Source organism: Cimex lectularius, unplaced genomic scaffold (genome assembly GCF_000648675.2).
Source record: "Cimex lectularius strain Harlan isolate CLEC.00 unplaced genomic scaffold, Clec_2.1 scaffold345, whole genome shotgun sequence".
Lineage (NCBI taxonomy): Eukaryota > Metazoa > Arthropoda > Insecta > Hemiptera > Cimicidae > Cimex > Cimex lectularius.
In genome coordinates, this window is record NW_019392908.1 from 210611 (window position 1) to 230604 (window position 19994).

The window sequence follows — 19994 nt, forward strand, 5'->3', positions numbered from 1 at the left end:
TATTCGAGGGATTGTAGCACGAGTAGCAATTCACCCTGTATATATATATATATATATATATAATTTAATACAATCTGGTAAATTATTTTTTATCTTATGTAGAAAAACGAATCGACTGATATATAATTATCTTGAAAAAAAATACAGAAAGCCATATTTAAAAAAAGCGTTATTGAAATTACTTTCTTTAGACATTAAATTAATCGTTCTTTGAATAACCATTTTTTTTGTTAATTTTGCGTATTTAGTTAATCCGATGTTTGTCATAAATCACAATTATATTAGGTGTTTGGAGATTTAAAGTGTCTGTTAAAATATTTATATCAATTAATTAATTTTTTAATGTAACGTTTTAGTTGAAATGATAAATTTGTGTCACGAGCGGGATTCGAGCCCTCCACCTTCGGCTGGTTGGGTTCGAATCCCGGTCGTGACACTAACTTTTTCATTTCATCCAAAACCTTACATAAAAAGATTAATCAAATGAAAGAAGTAATTTGGTGAATAGACCACTAAATATAATGGATTTATAACAATGTGAACTAATTTTTCATCTGGGGTAAAACAAATTCAAATTTGTTGCCAAAACCTAATTTTATAATCTAGCATATTATTTCCTATCTTATGTAGAAAAGCGAATCAACTAATATATAATTATCTTGAAATGAAATGCAGAAAGCCATATTTAAAAAAATTTATTTAAATTACTTTCTTTAGACATTAAATTAATCGTTCTTTAAATAACCATTTTTTTTGTTAATTTTGCGTATTTACTTAATCCGATGTTTGTCATAAATCACAATTATATTAGGTGTTTGGAGATTTAAAGTGTCTGTTAAAATATTTATATCAATTAATGAATTTTTTTATGTAAAGTTTTAGTTGAAATTATTAAGTTATGTCACGAGCGGGAATCGAGCCCTCCACCTTCGGCTGGTTGGATTCGAATCCCGCTCGTGACACTAACTTTTTTATCTCAACTAAAAACCTTAATTAATTGAATAAAATATATTGATATGTCTAATTTCATTTAAAACAATTTCGCGTATTATTTTCTTATCCTACCCATAAAAACAAATACAAATTTGTTGTCAAAACTAATTTTATAATCTATCATATTATTTCCGATCTTATGTAGAAAAACGAATCGACTGATATATAATTATCTTGAAATAAAATACAGAAAGGCATATTTAAAAAAACTTTATTTAAATTACTTTCTTTAGACATTAAATTAATCGTTCTTTAAATAACCATTTCCTTTTTGATTTTGCCAATTTATTTAATCCGACGTTTGTCATAAATCACAATTATATTAGGTGTTTGGAGAGTTAAAGTGTCTGGTAAAATATGTATAACTATGAGAACTAATAATTTTTCACCTTGTGTAAAAAAAATTGAAATATGTTTTTAAAAACGAATTTTTAGACCTACTTTTCTGGAATATATATATATATTATATATTTATATATTTATTATATATATATATATATATATTTATATGTAAAGTACCAAAACGAAAAATGCTTTCACCAAAGTAGGTCAAAAAATTAGTTTATATATATACATTTAATATAATCGAGCATATTATTTTCCTATCTTATGTAGAAAAACGAATGGGGTGATATATAATAACTTTGAAATAAAATGCAGAAAGCCATATTTAAAACAAATGTGTGTGTTTGGAAATTTATAGTGTCTCTTAAAATATTTATAGCAATGTGAACTATTTTTCATCTTGCGTAAAACAAATTTGGAGTTTTATTTGGATAAACCAAATTTAAAAAACACTACGGTAATTACTTATTAAAAGAATTGTAGGGCGGGCACCTGGATACCTCTTTATTTATTATGTTATTAGTATTTTGTTAAATTGTATTTTTCTTATTGATTTTGACAAATTATGCTATGAATATACGTAACTAATGATTAATAATTAAGTATTGAGAGAAAGAAAGTGTTCGTCAAAATATTTATAAGAATAGGGAGTTAGTTAATTAATCAAGTTTAATATAATCTCCTGTTCTATTTGAAGTCGGATTTTTTCGAAGTAATAACCAAAATAGTCTTGAAATTGAGGTTTCAATCATGAATTTAAACAATTTTTGTTTATTTATGACGTTATGACTAATAAAGAAAATAAAATTATTACAGAGGGATAATTAGCCATCTTTTGAACTTTCGCACTCAAATAGCCTTCGGTTTTATCAAAGTCTGCTTATCATGCCTTCCTCGCCGCTTGAATCGGTCGTTTTTTACATAAGTATTACACATTTCATATTTTGAATGGATATTCACTACAATCACTATGGCGTATGCGTGTCTGTGCAAGGGTCAGATATGTCACAATGTACGTGGGAAAAATTATTAATACGAGGTAAGTGCATGAAAGGAAAAACTGTGTATTGTCATTTTTGTTTGCGTGCGTATAAATATCCTTCAGCCAGCTTATTATTCCCTCACCCACGAAGGAAAATTCACATAATACAAAGTACCTTAAAAAGCTTCCAGTTGCTTGTTTACTAAATGACACATTTCATTCTTCGAATTCCTTTTGGAAACAACTCCAGTGAATCAATGTTTGTATGCCGTGCAAAGATTTATACTTCAGGAATACAATATTATCCTATACTGTAAATTTTATTCGAGGGATAAAAATAACAGGCAATTTTAAGGATAACAACATAGCAGAAATGTGATATTTTGTGGCAACGTAATTATAATTGAAATCTACTTTTGTTTAATATAAAATCAAAAGTGCAATATGTCAAAGGAGAGTTTACAAAGAGATTACATTATGTATACTTGAGCCGTAATGAAAAAATAAATTTTTTTGACATTGTCTGACATTTTAAGATCTCTGGATATACGTTGTAAAAGGTTTAGTTGTAATAAACCAAGTAAGAAAAGGAAGAAGCTATGTTTTTCTATATATAGAGTAGGGTATTTATCTATCTCTCCTAATCTATCATCCTTCTCTCTCTTATTGTTTTCCTTTCTTTTCTTCTTTGTTACTTTTCCCACTATTTATCACTCCCCAAAATTCTATATCTCTTACTTTCTCACTCTCTCTCTCTTTCTCTCTCTCTCTCTGTCTCTCTCTCTCTCTTTGTCTCTCTTTCTCCCTCTCTCTCTCTCTCTCTCTCTCTCTCTCTCTCTCTCTCTGTCTCTCTCTCTCAATTTCTTTCTCTACACTTTTTTTCCTTTAACCTCTTTTCATGTATATTGGTACCTTTTTCTTTCTATCTGTTTTATGTCTGTTCTCCTCCCATTCACCGTCTCTTACCCTCTCTCTCACTCCCTCTCTCTCTCTCTCTCTCTCTCTCTCTCTCTCTCTCTCTCTCTCTCTTTCTCTCTAACTATATCTTTGTTAGGTTAATTAAATTGAATCAATTTGAAACTAAAATTACTGGCTTTTACCACTAAGAGAATGTAATTATAAGATCGCTTCAAAAGTGCCTGGCACATATAACATTTATCGAGGATAGTGACAACTATCTGCTAGATAATATTCCACGTCACTTGGTAAGAAATTCTTTCACGTGACGAGTAACGAACCCATTTGGTGCACGCGACGTTTTTACTGCTCTGACAAGAAGAAAACGAGAGTCGACGACGTCATCTGTCACCTTTTCAAATGGTTTCCGGGCAGTTTTTTGTTTCGCGATTGCCAAGCCCGGCCCGCATTTCTAATTGAATCGTTTCATAAATAAATGCAAAGATATGGTAATCAAACGTACATTCCCAAGTGCCCGGGAAAAGTTGGAAAAAAGAGACACTTCTTTCTTCTTTGAATTACCTCCAGACTCCTTTCTGAAGGAAAGAAAAAGATTTTCTAACAAAAACAACAAATTACAAATAACTCAAACAAACATAAACACGAATTAAAATAATGCAACTAACATATTTGTTATTATATAAATTGTTTTCTTTTCATTTCATAACTACTACGTGATTGCGAATTTTAAGATAAAGAGATAGTGAGGGATAGGTAGATAGAGAAAAAGAAAGATAGATAGGTTGATATATATATAGAGAGAGAGAAAAAAAGAAAGATATACAGATAAAGAGATAGTAATGGATAGGTAGATAGAGAAAAAGAAAGATAGATAGGTTGATAAATAGATANTACAAATGAGTAATCCTGTAAACGTAAACAGAATATTTTATATAGATTTTTTTTAATGAAAACTTAAAATCCTGCATTATTTTCCGGACAACCCAATAGATATATAAAGAGAGAAAAGATTGATATATAGGTAGACATAGAGACAGAGAGAAAGAGAGAGAGAGAGTGAGAGAGTGAATGAATATTAGAAAGAGGAAAAGAGAGTTTGATAAATAGATAGAGAGAGATTAGAAAAAAGAGATAGAAAATCAGAAAGAGAAAGAAAAGAAAAATATATAGGTAGACAGAAAGAGAGAGAGAGAGAGAGAGAGAGAGAGATTGATAAATGGATAGAGAAACAGGAAAAAGAAAGATAGAGAGAGACTCACTGCCTTGATATTAATATATTTTCCTATAACACCAGGGTTATATCTATAATAACTTATTATACCTATAATAACAAGGCTGTAAGTTAAGGGGCTGAAGATGATTATAAAATAAATGAAAATCACCCCAAGTAAATAAACTTGCTAGAACTAAACGCTTATATTTATTTATAAAAAAAACACCATTATGGAGTTCCACAGCAAGAACGGTCCACACTCAACAACTTTTTTTTAGGAGGGTTCGCAACAGCAGAGGTTACATCAACCCTCGGGGTGCTGGTGTTTTGAAAAAAAGCCCATTTGTAGGTATGTCGGGTTCGAATGCAGGGCCGCTGGATTCGAACCCGGGACCTTACAGTGATGAGCGCCGTGCCAACGCCTAAACAGTTGCGGCCACCGACGCCTCTCCGTTAATTTTTAATTAAAATAAAAAATGTTAATTTTTAATTTTTTTTAAGATTTGGTTGAACAACCTCGATCTATTTTTGGACTTTGAACTAGCATTTGAAAGTTTCTACTGTTTGCTAACTGTTCGTTAAAAACGTGATTAACAATCTGACGAGGCGTTTAATAACTTTTTCAACAGCCTAACTTCGTTACGTTCCAGCCAATTCTTTTACGTGGGAAAACATTGATGGGAGGGCTGATGGATTGCGTCCGGAAAGAGTAATTTTCCCCCAGAAAATAAAGAACTTTAAAACAGTCAATCAATTCAATTAGTTTCAATTTCCCTTGTTAAAACACTGAAAAGTCGTTTCAACAAATACACAATGACCTAATTATTTTAGATAAATATAAAGTAAGTTTAAGTTAATTTGAATAATTTTTTGTTTAATATATAACTTAACAAATAATTAATCGTTTTATGTAAGGTTTCGGTTGAAATGAAAAATTTTGGTTAAAAAAAAATCCAAACCCTTACATAAAAAAATTATACGAAAGAAGTAATTTGGTCAATAGACCACTAAATATAATGGATTTAATAAATAATGTGTTAGTATGTATCTTTCTTCATGTCCTTTTAGTAATATATGTCTAAATTATATGTTATGGACAAAACATGTTAGATTGAGCATTTCGCTTTCACTTGACCATCAGCCATAGCATGCTCTCAAAAATTCTCGTTCATCTTAAATTGATAACAGGCTCGATTCAAATGTGTGTCCATGTCAGTCTCAAACTCGCCTACTGGCCGATTTTATTCTCATATCATAGACTCGTAAATAACTGTTGATATTTACTGCTCAGGTTAAATCAACGCTTCGGTGGCTGTTGAAGTGTAAAATAAACGATAAATCCCAAAAATAGATTTGATATTTTTTATTGTTATGCCAAGAAATCAGCTTTCATAGTTCTTCTTTAATCTAAGAAGATATAGATTAAATTCTAATTGCCATATTTTTGAATGGCATAGTTCAACGAAGCTCTTATAGTTTGACACAAATGTAAATCTAATATTTCCACGTGGAAACTTAACATGAAAAATCATAAATTTACGAAAGGAGGCTAAGGACGTGAAATCACTGGTTTTAATGAAAGATTTTCTGTTCATACTAGGTCGAATTGGACACTTGTCCGACCGTTCTTTTTTTACTAGGATCCGAATAAAATATATTTTAGCCAATTCAATTTTTTTGTTTAAATGTGATTTTATTATTGTTTACCTTTACAAGTTATTATATACGTTGTACCGTATGAAAAGTCAGTTTTGTTTATTTCTTTCTTAATTTTCTTCCTCCTTCAATGTTTACAAACATAGTTGTCATTCATACCGAATTAAAGCCCTTTTATTCCTCTTACTTCTTCCGATTCTGCGAACGAAAGGACTGTTTACCGGTGGTTTTCAAGGTTTCGGAATGGCAATTTTGAACATGACAACGAGGTTTCAGGCAGGGAGAAAACCAAACTGGATAATCACCAGCAGAGGGCAGTGATTGAGTCTTGTCCCTCAAAAAGCACTAGGGACTATGCCAACGAATTGGGAGTAGGTGCTACGAGCGAAAAAATTGGGTGAATGGGTACCACGCGAATTGTCAGAACCACAGATAAGCAAAATTTGTGTTAGGAATGGTTAGGAAATTTGTTCTTCGCTTTTGCTGCGAAATCACAATGTACCTTCTGATGAAAAGTGAGACCTGTACGACAATCAGACAACGTCAGCTCAATGAATGGATCGCCAAAGAAGATTGCGAGGTCAATCCTGCACAAAAAAAGTTATGCTGGCTGTTTGGAGGGAAAGGGGTGGTTTGATCCATTTTAATTTTTTAAACCCTGGTGAAACAACAGCAAACTAGTATTGCCAACAGTTAGACATTTTTTATCAGAAAATCCGAGAAAACAAAAAAGAGAAAGGTTTGGTCAACCTATACTCCTCCACGACAATGTTTATCCTCACGTTTCATCATTGACAATACAAAAAATTCAAGATTAAAAAATTGAAGTTCTTCCACACCTGACCTATGGTCAACTGACATACACCTTTTTTGTGCCTTGCGCTGTTTTCAAAGAAATAAAAATTTTCAAATTGGAGATGTTCTCAAAACTGCAATCGAACAATTCCTTACTTCTCAAACTCCAAACTTATAAAAAAGCTCACAGCACGTGGAGAAAAGTGTATTTCAACTAATGGAGAATATTTTGATTGATTAAAGAGGTTTTCATCGTATCGATTCTAGGTTTATAATATTACCCTAATTACAGATATTTCATAAGGTACAAACCCAGTGCAGATTTTGGAAATTTTCTTAGATCAAAGGAATTACTTAGTGCAACAACCTTATAAAAATCATTCTATTATTTTATTCAGATTATTAAGTTATTTCGTCACTCAAGAATAGACTTTCAAAGGAAAATATAGGCACTTAACGAATATTGCAAGAACAACTTCTTAACTATATACAAAGATAAAAATATACTATGTAAATATCAACAAAAGGAAAAAAAAATTTATTAAGGAAAAAAGTAAGACTGCCTAAGATTTAATGTTCCAGTACAACGGTTTTTCTTTGGGAATACGAACAAATTTAAGTACTTCCAGTTCTGGTTCGTTTTATGGGCATAATAAATATGACTATTAAAAAAGGGTTAACTGCTCTTCACTGCACGAGTTCTCTGGTTTGACTGGATTTTGGGTTCACTTACATTAACTAAATAAGCTAGTGATAAATATAACCCTAACATGAACATAACCATAACTGTAACCTCTTAAACAGTAAACGATTCAGAGCTAATAGGAAAATCCAGTTTTAATAATGTTAATAAAAATATCTGCTTCAGGATCCGTGCTACAAGACGATTTTCAATTTTTCAACCATATATTTTGAGCACAAAAAAAGACTAATCTGTCAATTTTCGTTTTCTAAATTCAACTAGATAACCTGTTCAATTTTCCGTAGAGGACTAAAATGTAATTTAGTGTAAAACGACATGTATGAACTGATATAAAAATAAATCTCACTATTCCATTACCTCCTTAAGTGCAAGGTGTTGTCTTAGTTGTGGTTCAAAGTTCTCAATTATATTAAGCCCTTCCAACCCGAGTTTTAGAAAAAGAAGTTTCAGTTTATTTCAATTTTTCTAAGAGTCTTCCTTTGTCCAAAGCTACCTCTTCTTCTTTCGATTTTATTTTTATAAGCTAACACAATTTACCAGCGTAAGTTAAAATTATATAAATGTATTTCTGTATTTTAAGAGAGTTTATTATTGTCTTCTTTTATTGTATAGTTACTTAGTAATTTTGTCAATCCCAACACATTCACGAGATAAAATATAATCCACTATTTTTCGTGGTCCTCTTGACCAATTAATATCATTCAATTAATTAAGATTTTTAGTTGAGATAAAAAAGTCAGTGTCACGAGCGGGATTCGAACAAAAAGGAGGGAAAATTTAAAAAGGTGGGGTTGAGGTGAGAAGTTATTGCCCATGTGGATCGAAGTCACGATAGCTCAAGGTTAGAGAGCGGCGTATCAAGCCGAAGGTCGTGGGTTCGAATCCCGCTCGTGACACTGACTTTTTTATCTAAACTAAAAACCTTAATAATTGAATAAAATATAATGATATGTGTCTAATTTCATTTAAAACAATTTCGCGTATTATTTTCTTATTCTAGGCAAAAAAACCAAATACAACAACAATAGAGGATATCCCGTGAAAAGACTTAAATAAATACTTCAAGAGGTTGTCCTGAATGTCGAATTGGACTTATCCCCTATTGCCAAAAGTCTTATTCTCAATTTTATCCGAGATACACTTTTCATGTTACTTGAACCTTTCGCTATACCATAAAGTCCCCGTATCTCATGAAATATTATTCTTACGGGAAAATGGATTACGCCAATGAAAAGAGCATGAAAAACCATATGAGTTTATTTTTTTAATTGTAACCTTAAGCATACAGAGCATAAAATCACTTAAAACATACACTTTTACGAGTTTAAAAAGTTCATGTGTAAAGTTGAAGCAAGATTTTCTCTTTTGATTTGCTGCTTACCGAAAAGGTTGATAAATGTAAACACATGCACTGAATTTCTCAAAGGCCAGTTATCACCACTGTAAAATTCACGTTTAATTGCTAAATTGAATTTTCGATTAGAAAAGGTTTTAAAAATTACTAATTAAGGTTTTGACTTCTATAAAAAATGATTATAGTAATACAAAGTAAAAAGAAAGACACTTTGTTATAAAATTGAGCAGAATAAAAAATAAAAATATTCTCAAAATTAAATTAAACGTTCAATATAATTTAATTTTGGAATGGTTTTGTTTTTTATGTTTCGTATCAAAGAATCTTTTTTGTTTGATTTGTATTATTTTTATTATACATTTTTTATAGAAGTTTTAAAATCTTAATAAATATTTATTTTGAACCGTTAGTAACCAAACAATCGATTTTGTAAGAAGACAGGCATCGTTTCCTTTTTTCGGTGCTTTTTATTTTTGCTTAGTTCAAATAGTGAGGGGTTTTAGTTTACAATGTAAGTTTTTCATTATTTTTTATAAAAATTTTAAAATCTTAATGACTAATTATTCTTGGAGTTTGAAACTTGTAAAAGTTTATCTTCCAAGTGATTTTGTATTTTGTTAAATTACGGTTACTATAAAATCATATATATATAAATGTTTAATTCAATTTATATATATATATATAATTAAATATAATTAAAGCTTATGCTCATTCCATTTGTGTAATCAGTTTAAACTATGTTTATTAGTTTATGAGATACGGAAGATTTTATGAAATAAAGTTGTGAAAGGTAAAAAAAAAATCTGAATAGTGAAATATCTTCTGGGTAAAAGTGGAAAAATAAAAAACCCAACTCTTTTCAGTATTGAATTTTAATGATTAGATCTTGGGTACAATTAAAATTTTTCCTAATAAATATTTTCTATCGGTTTCACATTTCATAAAATTCAAAGTAATTGTCATAATAAATAGGTATTGTGATTTATTTAATTGTTTTTTGAATTTCTGGCACTTATCCCATTACATACCGACACGAATTTAGTTTTTCACATTAATTTAGACCACGTGCCGATCAGCATACCACCGCTTATGCAGTAATTCAGGTTAACTTTCGATTTGCTTGGCGGGCAAAATGGGAGAAGATAGAAATGAGATAACTTTACGAATTCACTTCTTACCAACGAAATAAATGCTAATACAAATAGGAATGAAGCACAACACTTTGTCCCACCCAGAGATGTATTCATTAGAAATACTACTTACTTCATTAGAAATAATACAACGTATAGAACAAAAATAATTTGCAATGAAAAACATATCCACATGGCATAATGGCAAAGAACCAAACATAAAAAGATTAGAACATAACAATATTAATTTAATACTAAAAAATAATAAAACAACTGTTACATAAAATTTGAAGAAAAGTTCTCAGCGCTATTGTTTATTTGATCAATAGTAAATAATCCTTTAATCTAATTTCCTCGAGTTTATAAACAAGAAGTCGTTAACAAACAAGAAATGCTTTTCGGAACCAAAACATGATTAATCAAAAATATGCTAATGAATGATAAGTGATTATATTTAAAATATAAGAAATAGGGCAAATTTGAAAAAGCTAACTTGCTTATAATCTCCTTCATAAGGACTTGGAATTATTTTTAATGGTTTACACTGTTAGAAAATTTGAAATCTACTTATAACAGTTGAAATTAACGCTTTCATCCTTTATAAATTATGTGTTTAATTTAACTAGTTCAATTAAATTTTTGAGTTTTATTCAGCAGTACGAAAAAAGTGGTTTTTTTTAATTCACGTTATATGTGGCTATTCATATATAATTGTAATATTAAGATTGATATTAATAACATCATAAACGATAAATGTCAAAAATAGAAGACTTTGTAAGAAAGCTCAAAGCAAAATTAATTGAACTATATTTTGATGGTTAAGAAAAAACGAATGCGAGATCCGTTGACTCCAGAGGTATCCTTATTAATTTTTTTTTCAAAAGTTGAAATAAATAATGAGTGAAATGTTTGAATTCAAATTTTACAATTTCAATTAAAAACGAACTTTTGAATTAGCTCGTAAATAACTCACCATCTAGCAGAACAAGCTTTTTGGCTGTTTTTCTTGATTAGAATGGTGTTTAACAGTTCAAAATTTCTAGTTCGTCCTAAATATTTTTTTTTTGTGCTGTGATAATAATTCAGTCGAAAGAAAGATTTAAGACTGCAAATTTATAGCAAATGCTTTTTCATAACTTTACAAACAAACGATTAATTTATTTTGTTGTAGCAATCAAATGATACTAAAGAGTCTAGTCAGAAATGCTTGTATTGTCCCTGGATTTTTTTCAAAAACTAATCAATCTTCGCGCATAATATGAACAGTATTTTTGAGAATTTCTCTATTATCTAACAATGCAATAATTACAGGTTTTGTTTTCCTTCACCATTTCATTTTTCATCAAGTTCATTAAATTTTATGAAAAATAGCTACAACTATTTAAAAATCTGTTCAAAAGAGGTATATATTACTAAAATAACACTATAATTGTCTACAAAAATCGCCAATTTTTTTTCTAATAATCTTGAATGTTAAACATTAAGTTATTAATTTATATGTATATNAAGAAAAAATTAAAAAAAAGAAAATCAAACGTTATATAGAATGAATCTGAATTAATGGTTTTACAAAACATTCAAGATTAGACTTATATAATTTTTATTGTTTTCTTAACAATTGGTTATTATTAGTTCGTTGTATTGCGATATACAGGAAAAAACTTTGACCATTTTTTTAACAATCAACTTATTTTAGTTTTTGATTTTTTTTGTTATCTAAATTATTTAACTGAAAAATTAATTTTTGTCTTAAAAATAACGGTGATGTTCTTTTTGCAGTTTCTGATTTAACGTGTTATTTTTGTAGTAGATAAGCTTTTTAAGAAACTGATTTTTAAATTGTTTTTCGCCATTTAATGAATCTGCAAATGAAAATTTAGATTTAGATTTTTAACTTAAAAAAATTGACAATAACTGCAAATTTTACAATGTTTGTAAGTAACGTTTTTACCGATTTTCCAATGATTTTGACTATTTTCATAAAATCGAATTTTTTAAACTGAGAAAAAAACCAGTAACTTTTGGAATCTTTCAAAGTAGAACTTATGCTAGGAAAAATATTATTTTTTATCACAGGTCCTGCATTTTTGAGAAAACTACGGAGCACTAGTTAGTTCAAATCCTGTATATCGAACGTTTTTATGAACCGTATTTTTTTATCAAATTTAATGACTTAATGAATAAACAATTGGAAATGTAGGTTACTATTTTTAAAAAACTTAAATTCCATGTCTACTGTTTTTAGTAATTATAAAAAATTATTTCGAGGTGAAGTAGTTTTTGAGAAAACCAGGGGAACAATAAAAGTTTGAAACCCTGTATATCTAACGGTTTTATGAAGGGATTTTTAATTGGTTAGCATTTTTCATAAAATCTAATTGGCTTAACAATTCTTGAAATGGAAATCTAATATACCAATTAAAAACACTATTTTTAATTTTTTACGTTTTCATAAATTGAAAAACCTATAATTATTGCAATATTTGAAAATAGAGCTTATGCTAAGAAAAATATATTTTTTTTTTTTTGAGGTTCAGTAGTTCTGGAAACCCTGTATATTGAACGTTTTTATGAACCGTTTTTTAAATGATTGTTACCATTTTTCATAAAATCGAACTAACTTGATAATTCCGCAATTTTCTCGACGCGGGATATTCTAATTTGGTATGATTTATAAAAATAAAACATACTTTTTTTTGCACATTTTGACAAACATTCTGTAAGTAAAGTAGGTCTGAAAATGGTCAGAACTTGGATTTGACCTCATTGTAGCGATTCTAGTGGTATAAAATCCTTAGACATCGGCTTTCTAATTTTTTGACTGATAACTTTGACGACCTGACTGTAATTCCTAGTACAAACTGCAACATCATTTTTCTCAAAATCTAGATAACAAATTTTTATGGTTAAAAATACGTTCTAACAAAAATTGTCAATTGCATTTTACAATTGTATCAAGTATTAAAAACGTTAAGTATTTCTATCTAAAAAACGAGGTTAATTTTTGACAAATAATATTGCTATTTTGTTTATTTTCTTATAGAAATAGTTATATATTTTGATGTTCTACATGTTGTTAAAAGGTCATCTCCTTTCAAATCGTCTGTTTGACATTAAAATCATTTTAGCCGGTTTTGGATTATAGCCGATTCGATAAGATATTCCGAAAACGAATTCTCAAAAATCGGAAAAAATTTAAGGGTCAAAAAAGTGATCATTTTAAATTAAAACAAACATTCAAATTTAGGGGTCTGTATAGGTGCTAAAATGATATTTCATATTAGTTTAATAAAAATCTATATGACCTATTCTATTTGAAAAATATTTGGATTGTAAACATTTTTGGTTATTGATGAACCTTGATATCTTTCTATACATACAAGTTTCTTATACAATACATAATATATACTGTAAAATGATATATTTACATAGATGATTGGAGCAAGTAGAACGGCGACATAAAAATATTAAAAAACGGAACATTTCAACTTTAAGTTTCAAGTACTCAAAAGACAAATTTCTTCCAATTATTCCTTACGTTAATAATGAATAGTTTTATTCAAAATGGTTTACATTTATTGATTACTGTGAACACTTTTAACAAAGTAGCATAATTACTTACATATAGCTGTTTTCGACGTGACGTTCCTTGCGTAGGCCATTGGGTAGAGAATTGCCCAGTACCTGTCGACGGAAACAGCGACTAGAGAAAATATCGATATGGTGCAGAGTAGGACTAGAAGGGATAGAGTCGTCAGGCATAGGTAGAGCTGCTTCGGCAAACCGACTTTGGACAAAAGTGCACAAGGGATGCCGAGAAGGCCGACGAGAAGATCCGCGATCGCCAGTGATACGATGTAGTAGTTAGTCAGCCGGCGGAGTCTCTTTTCTCGTTTGAAGGCAAGGATGACGAGCGTGTTTCCCACAACGGCCAGACAACCGACGGACACTTCGCAGATCGTGTACACCGTGTTCATCCGCATGTCATCGGCCAGGGTACGGTTCCCAGTCTCGACCTCGGTGGAAAACTCGCTCGTCCGGCTCCCGTTGAACAATCCGAAGTATTCCAAATCTTCGACTAGCATTGAGTCGTTGTCGCTCTTTTCCATCCCGTCTCCATGAAACTCACGCGTCCGACTGCCGGTGAACCTCGCTCCAGCCGCCCCCTCCCAGTACGCCCCCACCTTTCATGACCATCACAACAGTTCATCTCAAGTCTACTCCACAGGTGTCAACAAATACAAATTTGGCAAGCTTCTGTTTATCCGGTCATTGATACCACTATTTATTCTGTTTACACTATAGTAGTGGACTCATCAGGTCAAGTTGTATTCATATTTTTTCACTTAACACCTCGTATTCTCCGCAAAAACGGAAAAAGTACAATAGTATCCTTATCAAAGTATATTCCATCGTCAAATAATATTCTTATAGAATGTATACAGTGCATTACAAGATATGGAAAAAATAAAAATATGAAATAAAAAAACTTCGTAAGCTTTTCTATTTTTTTTTACTTTCTACGTAGATGCATGTCGAGGCTCTTTCCGCCTCTTCCTCAGTACATTTTTATTTTGAGTGTCAACAGACGACTGAAAAATAAAAACACTACAAGAATAGCACTACGCTTTATGTGAGTAGGTATTAATTGGGTTAAACTAATTAACATAACTATTTACTTCAATTAATTATTCTTTTTATGGAAGGATTTGGTTGGGATGAAAAAGTCAGTGTCACGAGCAGGATTCGAACACATGACCTTCGGTTCAATACGCCGCTGCTTGAACCATCTAGCTCAAGTGGTTAGAGCAGCGGCGCATTGAGCCGAAGGTCGCGGGTTCGAATCCCGCTCATGACACTAAAACTTTTTTATCTCAACCAAGACCTTACACAAAGACTTCTGCGAATTTCCAGATGCTGGGAACATATTTCAGTCTGATTGCAGGATTAAATAAGTATGTTAGTTTAACTATACTCTTTTTTGGCAATTGTTTTAGTATTTCTCCAGTGATAAGGTCATATCCTGAAGTCTTTTTAGCAGGTAAATTTTTAATTTCTTGTCCTAGTTCTTTAGGTAAGACTAGCTTTATATTTTCTTCTTGTGGCTACTTCAAGTAAGCTGCCATTGATGTTTTCATTTGGTTTGAAGATTTCAGCAAGGTAAGGTTAATAATACTTTTTAAAGGATAATTCCTACTCACAGTAAGTTGTTTTGCAACGATACGGATTTCGAGCCTTTTAGCTCATCATCTTCAACCTGATGGACTTCCACAAGCACGTCTCTCGACATGAATTGCCAAAGTGAAACCGCTGATACCTCCGCCAATGCGACGTTCCAATTATCAGCTGATATTTTTAATGACGCTCAATTTGAACGTGCGAAACGCGGAAATTATAACACAAATAAATATTAGAATAATAAATACTTAATATTACTATAAATTACTATAAAAATAATAACAATTAAAATAATTAGTTTAATTGTTTGGATGTTTGATATTATTTATGTACATATTTAAAATTGGAGTTAGATCAAAATCTGTTATATTATTAATGCATTTATCACCATGTTCAATTTTACATTTTTTAATTTCAAATTTCTCAAACCAATCTCTTTCCCTTTGTTGAAACTATGTAACCCTCTTGTATTTAAATTTGAATTAAAATTATGTTTTGTTTCTTTTAGATGGCCCTTAAATTCCGAAAATTTTCTCGATTTAGGCAAGTGTTCTTTTACTTTTGTTTTTATTTCTCTACCGCTTTGTCCTATATATTTAATACCACAATCATTACAATTGAGATGGTAAACCCCGCTTTTTGCCATGTTGTCTACTTTGCCTTTAGGTTTTGAGAGGATGTTTTTAAGTGAACCCGTACTTCTAAAAGCTATTCTAAAACCTTCTTGTTTAAACATTTTACTAACTTCTTCCGATAATTCACCAATGTATAGCAAACAACAGAAACCTAATGATTCATTTGTGATGGGGTGGCTGAGTCCTATTGTTGATTCGTTTAAAGTTAATTTTTTATTCTTTTANTGGCAATTCATGTCGAGAGACGTGGTTGTAGAAGTCCTTCAACCTGATAATGAGCTAAAAGGATCGAAATCCGGATCGTAGCAAAACAACTTACTGTGAGTAGGAACTATCCTTTAAAAAGTATTGAACAGCACACTCACTCCATCATTTATCATTTCTAAGGTTAATAATGTGAGTAAAAATAGTGGTTGAGGAGGGTAGGTTTTTTATTATTACATTATTACCAGGACCTCCACCAAATTTATTATAAAAATAAAGGTTTATGAGAATAGGTTTATTGACAATGAGGAAAAAAATAATAATCATATACAGTGCCACCACCAATTTTGTAAGAAAAATAAGGGTTCAGGAGTAGGTTTATAATTTTATTATTTTATGTATAAATAGTTACCATCCGTTGCTTGTTTTTTCATCCAGCATTTGAGCGTGTCTGTTACTGCTTTTATACGTATTCCAAGTCGATATTCTAAAATGCTAAAATGTATATATATATACATCACCACCAACGCTAAACTTTTCCAGGGTTTTAATAATTACCGTGTTAGTTTTTACAAAAAACTTGGCCTTTTATTTTCGTATTGTAAAACTATGTGTGGTTCCAATGGTAATTTTTCAGGGGAATCTGATGGTGTTAATAGAATTTCAATAAGTTGTGGCGTTAAGACCTGGTGATAATTACAAAAAATAATGCACTATTTTGTCACACGTTTTGAATGTCTTTTCCAATCTAAAAAAGTGAAAATCAATAATTCATCTTTTCATGAAGATATTGAAGTTTATCTGCAGTAGTAGAGAGATCAATTAATTGAGTAACTGATGGTTGTTGTTTAAAGCTAGATTTTATTAAATTGATACCAATTAAATTTTCATTTTTCATTAAATTAAATGTTCAATTATCTCCTTTTTTAACCAAGACCTTCAATTTAAAAAAAAGAAATTTCATAACTTATGGATTTATTTTTCAACTCACACCCCTTAAAAATCATCCACGTCGGTCTTATAATTCGTTCAGGTTCGGTTTTCAAACTAGTTAGCCAATTATTTATACATAGAATATCCGAATACGTGAAATCAATAGCGCCTCGTATATTTGAATATATCACACGGCACGGAATAATGCCGAAATAAGGTCGCGTTTCTTTCCCGATGGTATAAAAAAAATATAGCCGTTTCTTACTTCATATTAATCTTCGTTTGATGAAATTGACCCGGCCACTCAAATACAAAACTCCAGTTTCATAAAGAAAGAAACCCTTAGAATGCTCTTCTCACCCGTGCTCACCGGCCGACAAAATTAAAACCGAGTCAATCTACTGTCGAACCATTCTAGCTTATTCAACGGCAAATTGATTATAGGGGGTTTTCCAAAAAAAGAAGTCCATTTTGCACAACAGCTAAAATAACAGACTTAGACTAATTTATAGAAATGATAAATGATGGAGTGAGTGTGGTGTTCAATACTTTTTAAAAAGGATAGTTCCTACTCACAGTAAGACTTACTGTGAGTAGGAACTATCCTTTTTAAAAAGTATTGAGCACCACACTCACTCCATCATTTATCATTTCTATTAATTTGCTAGTCAAAGCAGTAATGGATTATAACACAATCAATAACATCACATCCAATTACTTAAAATCTGTTAATAAACAAGTACTTTTAAATCTTTATTATAAATTGAGAATCTCATGCTCAAAGATTAACAAATCAAATGGTTCAATTCCCAATGTTTGAAATTAAACTTACTGTGAGTAGGACCTATCCTTTTTAAAAAGTATTAGACTAATTTTACTCATCAAAATAATAGCCATTTTCATTCCAAGGGAAAAAACCTCTTGTTAAATGGTAAAGAATCAAGGAAATAATTCTGGTGGCGCAAGACGCTATTTACATCTCTGACAATTCAAGCAAACTCAAATACTAAGCAATAGCATTTTCCTATGGCAGCAGTGACATATTCCAGTCGAACAAAGTTAGGGGTGTTTTTTGTTTATTTTAACTTGTACTTATGTTGAGAGAGACTGTCTCAGCTGTCAGGAAAAAAGCCTTATTACAAAATAACTTTACAGCCCATCAAGCCTAACAATTTTCGTCTAATAATAAGTGAGAAGAAAAAAAAAATGAAATATCTACTTTTCAACAATACAAACCGGCCTTATTTTAATTAAATTAAGACTTACTGTACGAAAACTACAAACTTAGACAAAGCATTTATTGGTTTCTTAGCCGTAAAACAATTCTAATATCGTTTTTAATGGAATTACACATTATAAAAATAAGAAGATGAAAAATAACTTTATTCTGGGACTGGTGTCCCCTAACAATAATATACATGAAATAAAGGAAGCACTTTCTATGAAATTAAAAATAAAAGGAAATAAAAATCTTGGCACAATGTATACAAGGAAGGCAAGCCTTAAGAAAAAATAACAAGGATTAACGTAAAGTGTCTGTTTGGAGGGAGAGGAAGTGATTATACAAGTGGAATTTAAAGGAGAAAAAGGAGGCAGCATGACGAATAGAAAGGGTGATCCAGAGTTTGGGGGCTCGGGTCAGAAAGGATCTTTGGAAGGTACGGGTTGTATGTTGCGTGCGTTGATAAGGTCAATTGGGGATTAGCTGGTAATACGAGTGTGATGTGAGGAGTTGAATTGGAGGGATTGGGTGATGTAAGGAGGACGACGAATGTGGATGGACTAGAAAAGAAAGCAACCTCGGAAATTCTGTGCACGGGAGGAGAAGTAGAGCCAGGCAAGTTGGGAATACAGCCCCGACACCCGGGACCACCGTGGGGTGCCGAACACGAATCTTACGCAACAATTCATAATACGCTTCAATCGCGCGTTGTCCCCCCTCCAAGAGACCACCGTATGCCACACAGCTGTAATCGAAGATGGGAAGTATAAGGGAACATACAAGGAGTTTGCGGGTGGAGAAAGGTAACAGAAGCCAGGACCGACGAAATAGGCTGAGGAAGGCGATACAATTGCGGGAAATTTGGGAAATGTGATGATGCCATGAAAGGTTTTGGTAAAAGACCACTCCTAGATTTTTAACCGAGGAGTAGAAGGGAATGGGATGATGGGTGACAGGTGGGATGCTAGGAAAGGAATTGAGGAGTTGCCTTGATTCAGTAATTATAGCGGTGAATTTGGACAGATTGAGAACTTTTTGTGTGGTCTATTCGTTGATGGAGTTTAGATCTTTTTGGATCTTGATAATGGCCGAGTGAAGATCAGAAGGGTGGAAAGATACGTATATTTTGAAGTCATCGGCTTACAGGACCGGATGGAGTCGGGCAGGTCGTTAATATAAATTGAAAAGGATAGAAGAGATGCTAGAGCCTTGGGGAACAAGATTTTAATGGGAAGAAGGAATAGGTAAGGCCATTGGAAAGGGAGACAGCTTGGTGGCGGTTGGTAACGTAGGAGTGGAACCAACGTTTGGTGTGGTTTGCTGTTGGAGAATGAAGAAGTTTCGAGTTTAGAGAGGAGGTAAGAGTGAGGGACAGAATTGCTGGCTTTGGAAAAATCAAGGAGGACAAGGATAGTAACTTTCCGTTGGTCCATTGCGAAGTGGAGGTCACTGGTAATTTTTATTAGCTCTGATTTAGTGGAATAACCATGGCGGAAACCAGATTGGAGGGAATTGAAAAGATGGGACTGTTCAAGGTGCCTGGAGGACTAACTTTTCTAGGGGCTTGGACAGGTTGAAGTAGTGAGGAGCGGTCAGGTTAGGTGTATTTCAGATAAACTCCTTTTTCATTTTATTGTTGACGTTTCGTCCTTTATTCGGGTCATCTTCAAGGCCCGGATAAATTACCAACGTATGTTGATTGGAAAAAAAATCTTTTGTTCAATATAAAGTAC

The 19994-nt window shown here is 31.5% G+C and overlaps 1 protein-coding gene across 1 annotated transcript in view; it reads right to left on the reverse strand.

Moving 5' to 3' along the window:
- The window catches only part of LOC106664388 (adenosine receptor A3), a 55311-nt gene extending 40940 nt beyond the window's left edge, over positions 1-14371 (reverse strand). Inside the window, exon 1 of the mRNA XM_014390065.2 lies at positions 13712-14371. Within this exon, the coding sequence (XP_014245551.1) occupies positions 13712-14198 (487 nt within the window). The 5' untranslated portion in view covers positions 14199-14371. The remainder of the gene's footprint in view (positions 1-13711) is intronic.
- Between the last annotated feature and the right edge of the window lie 5623 nt (positions 14372-19994).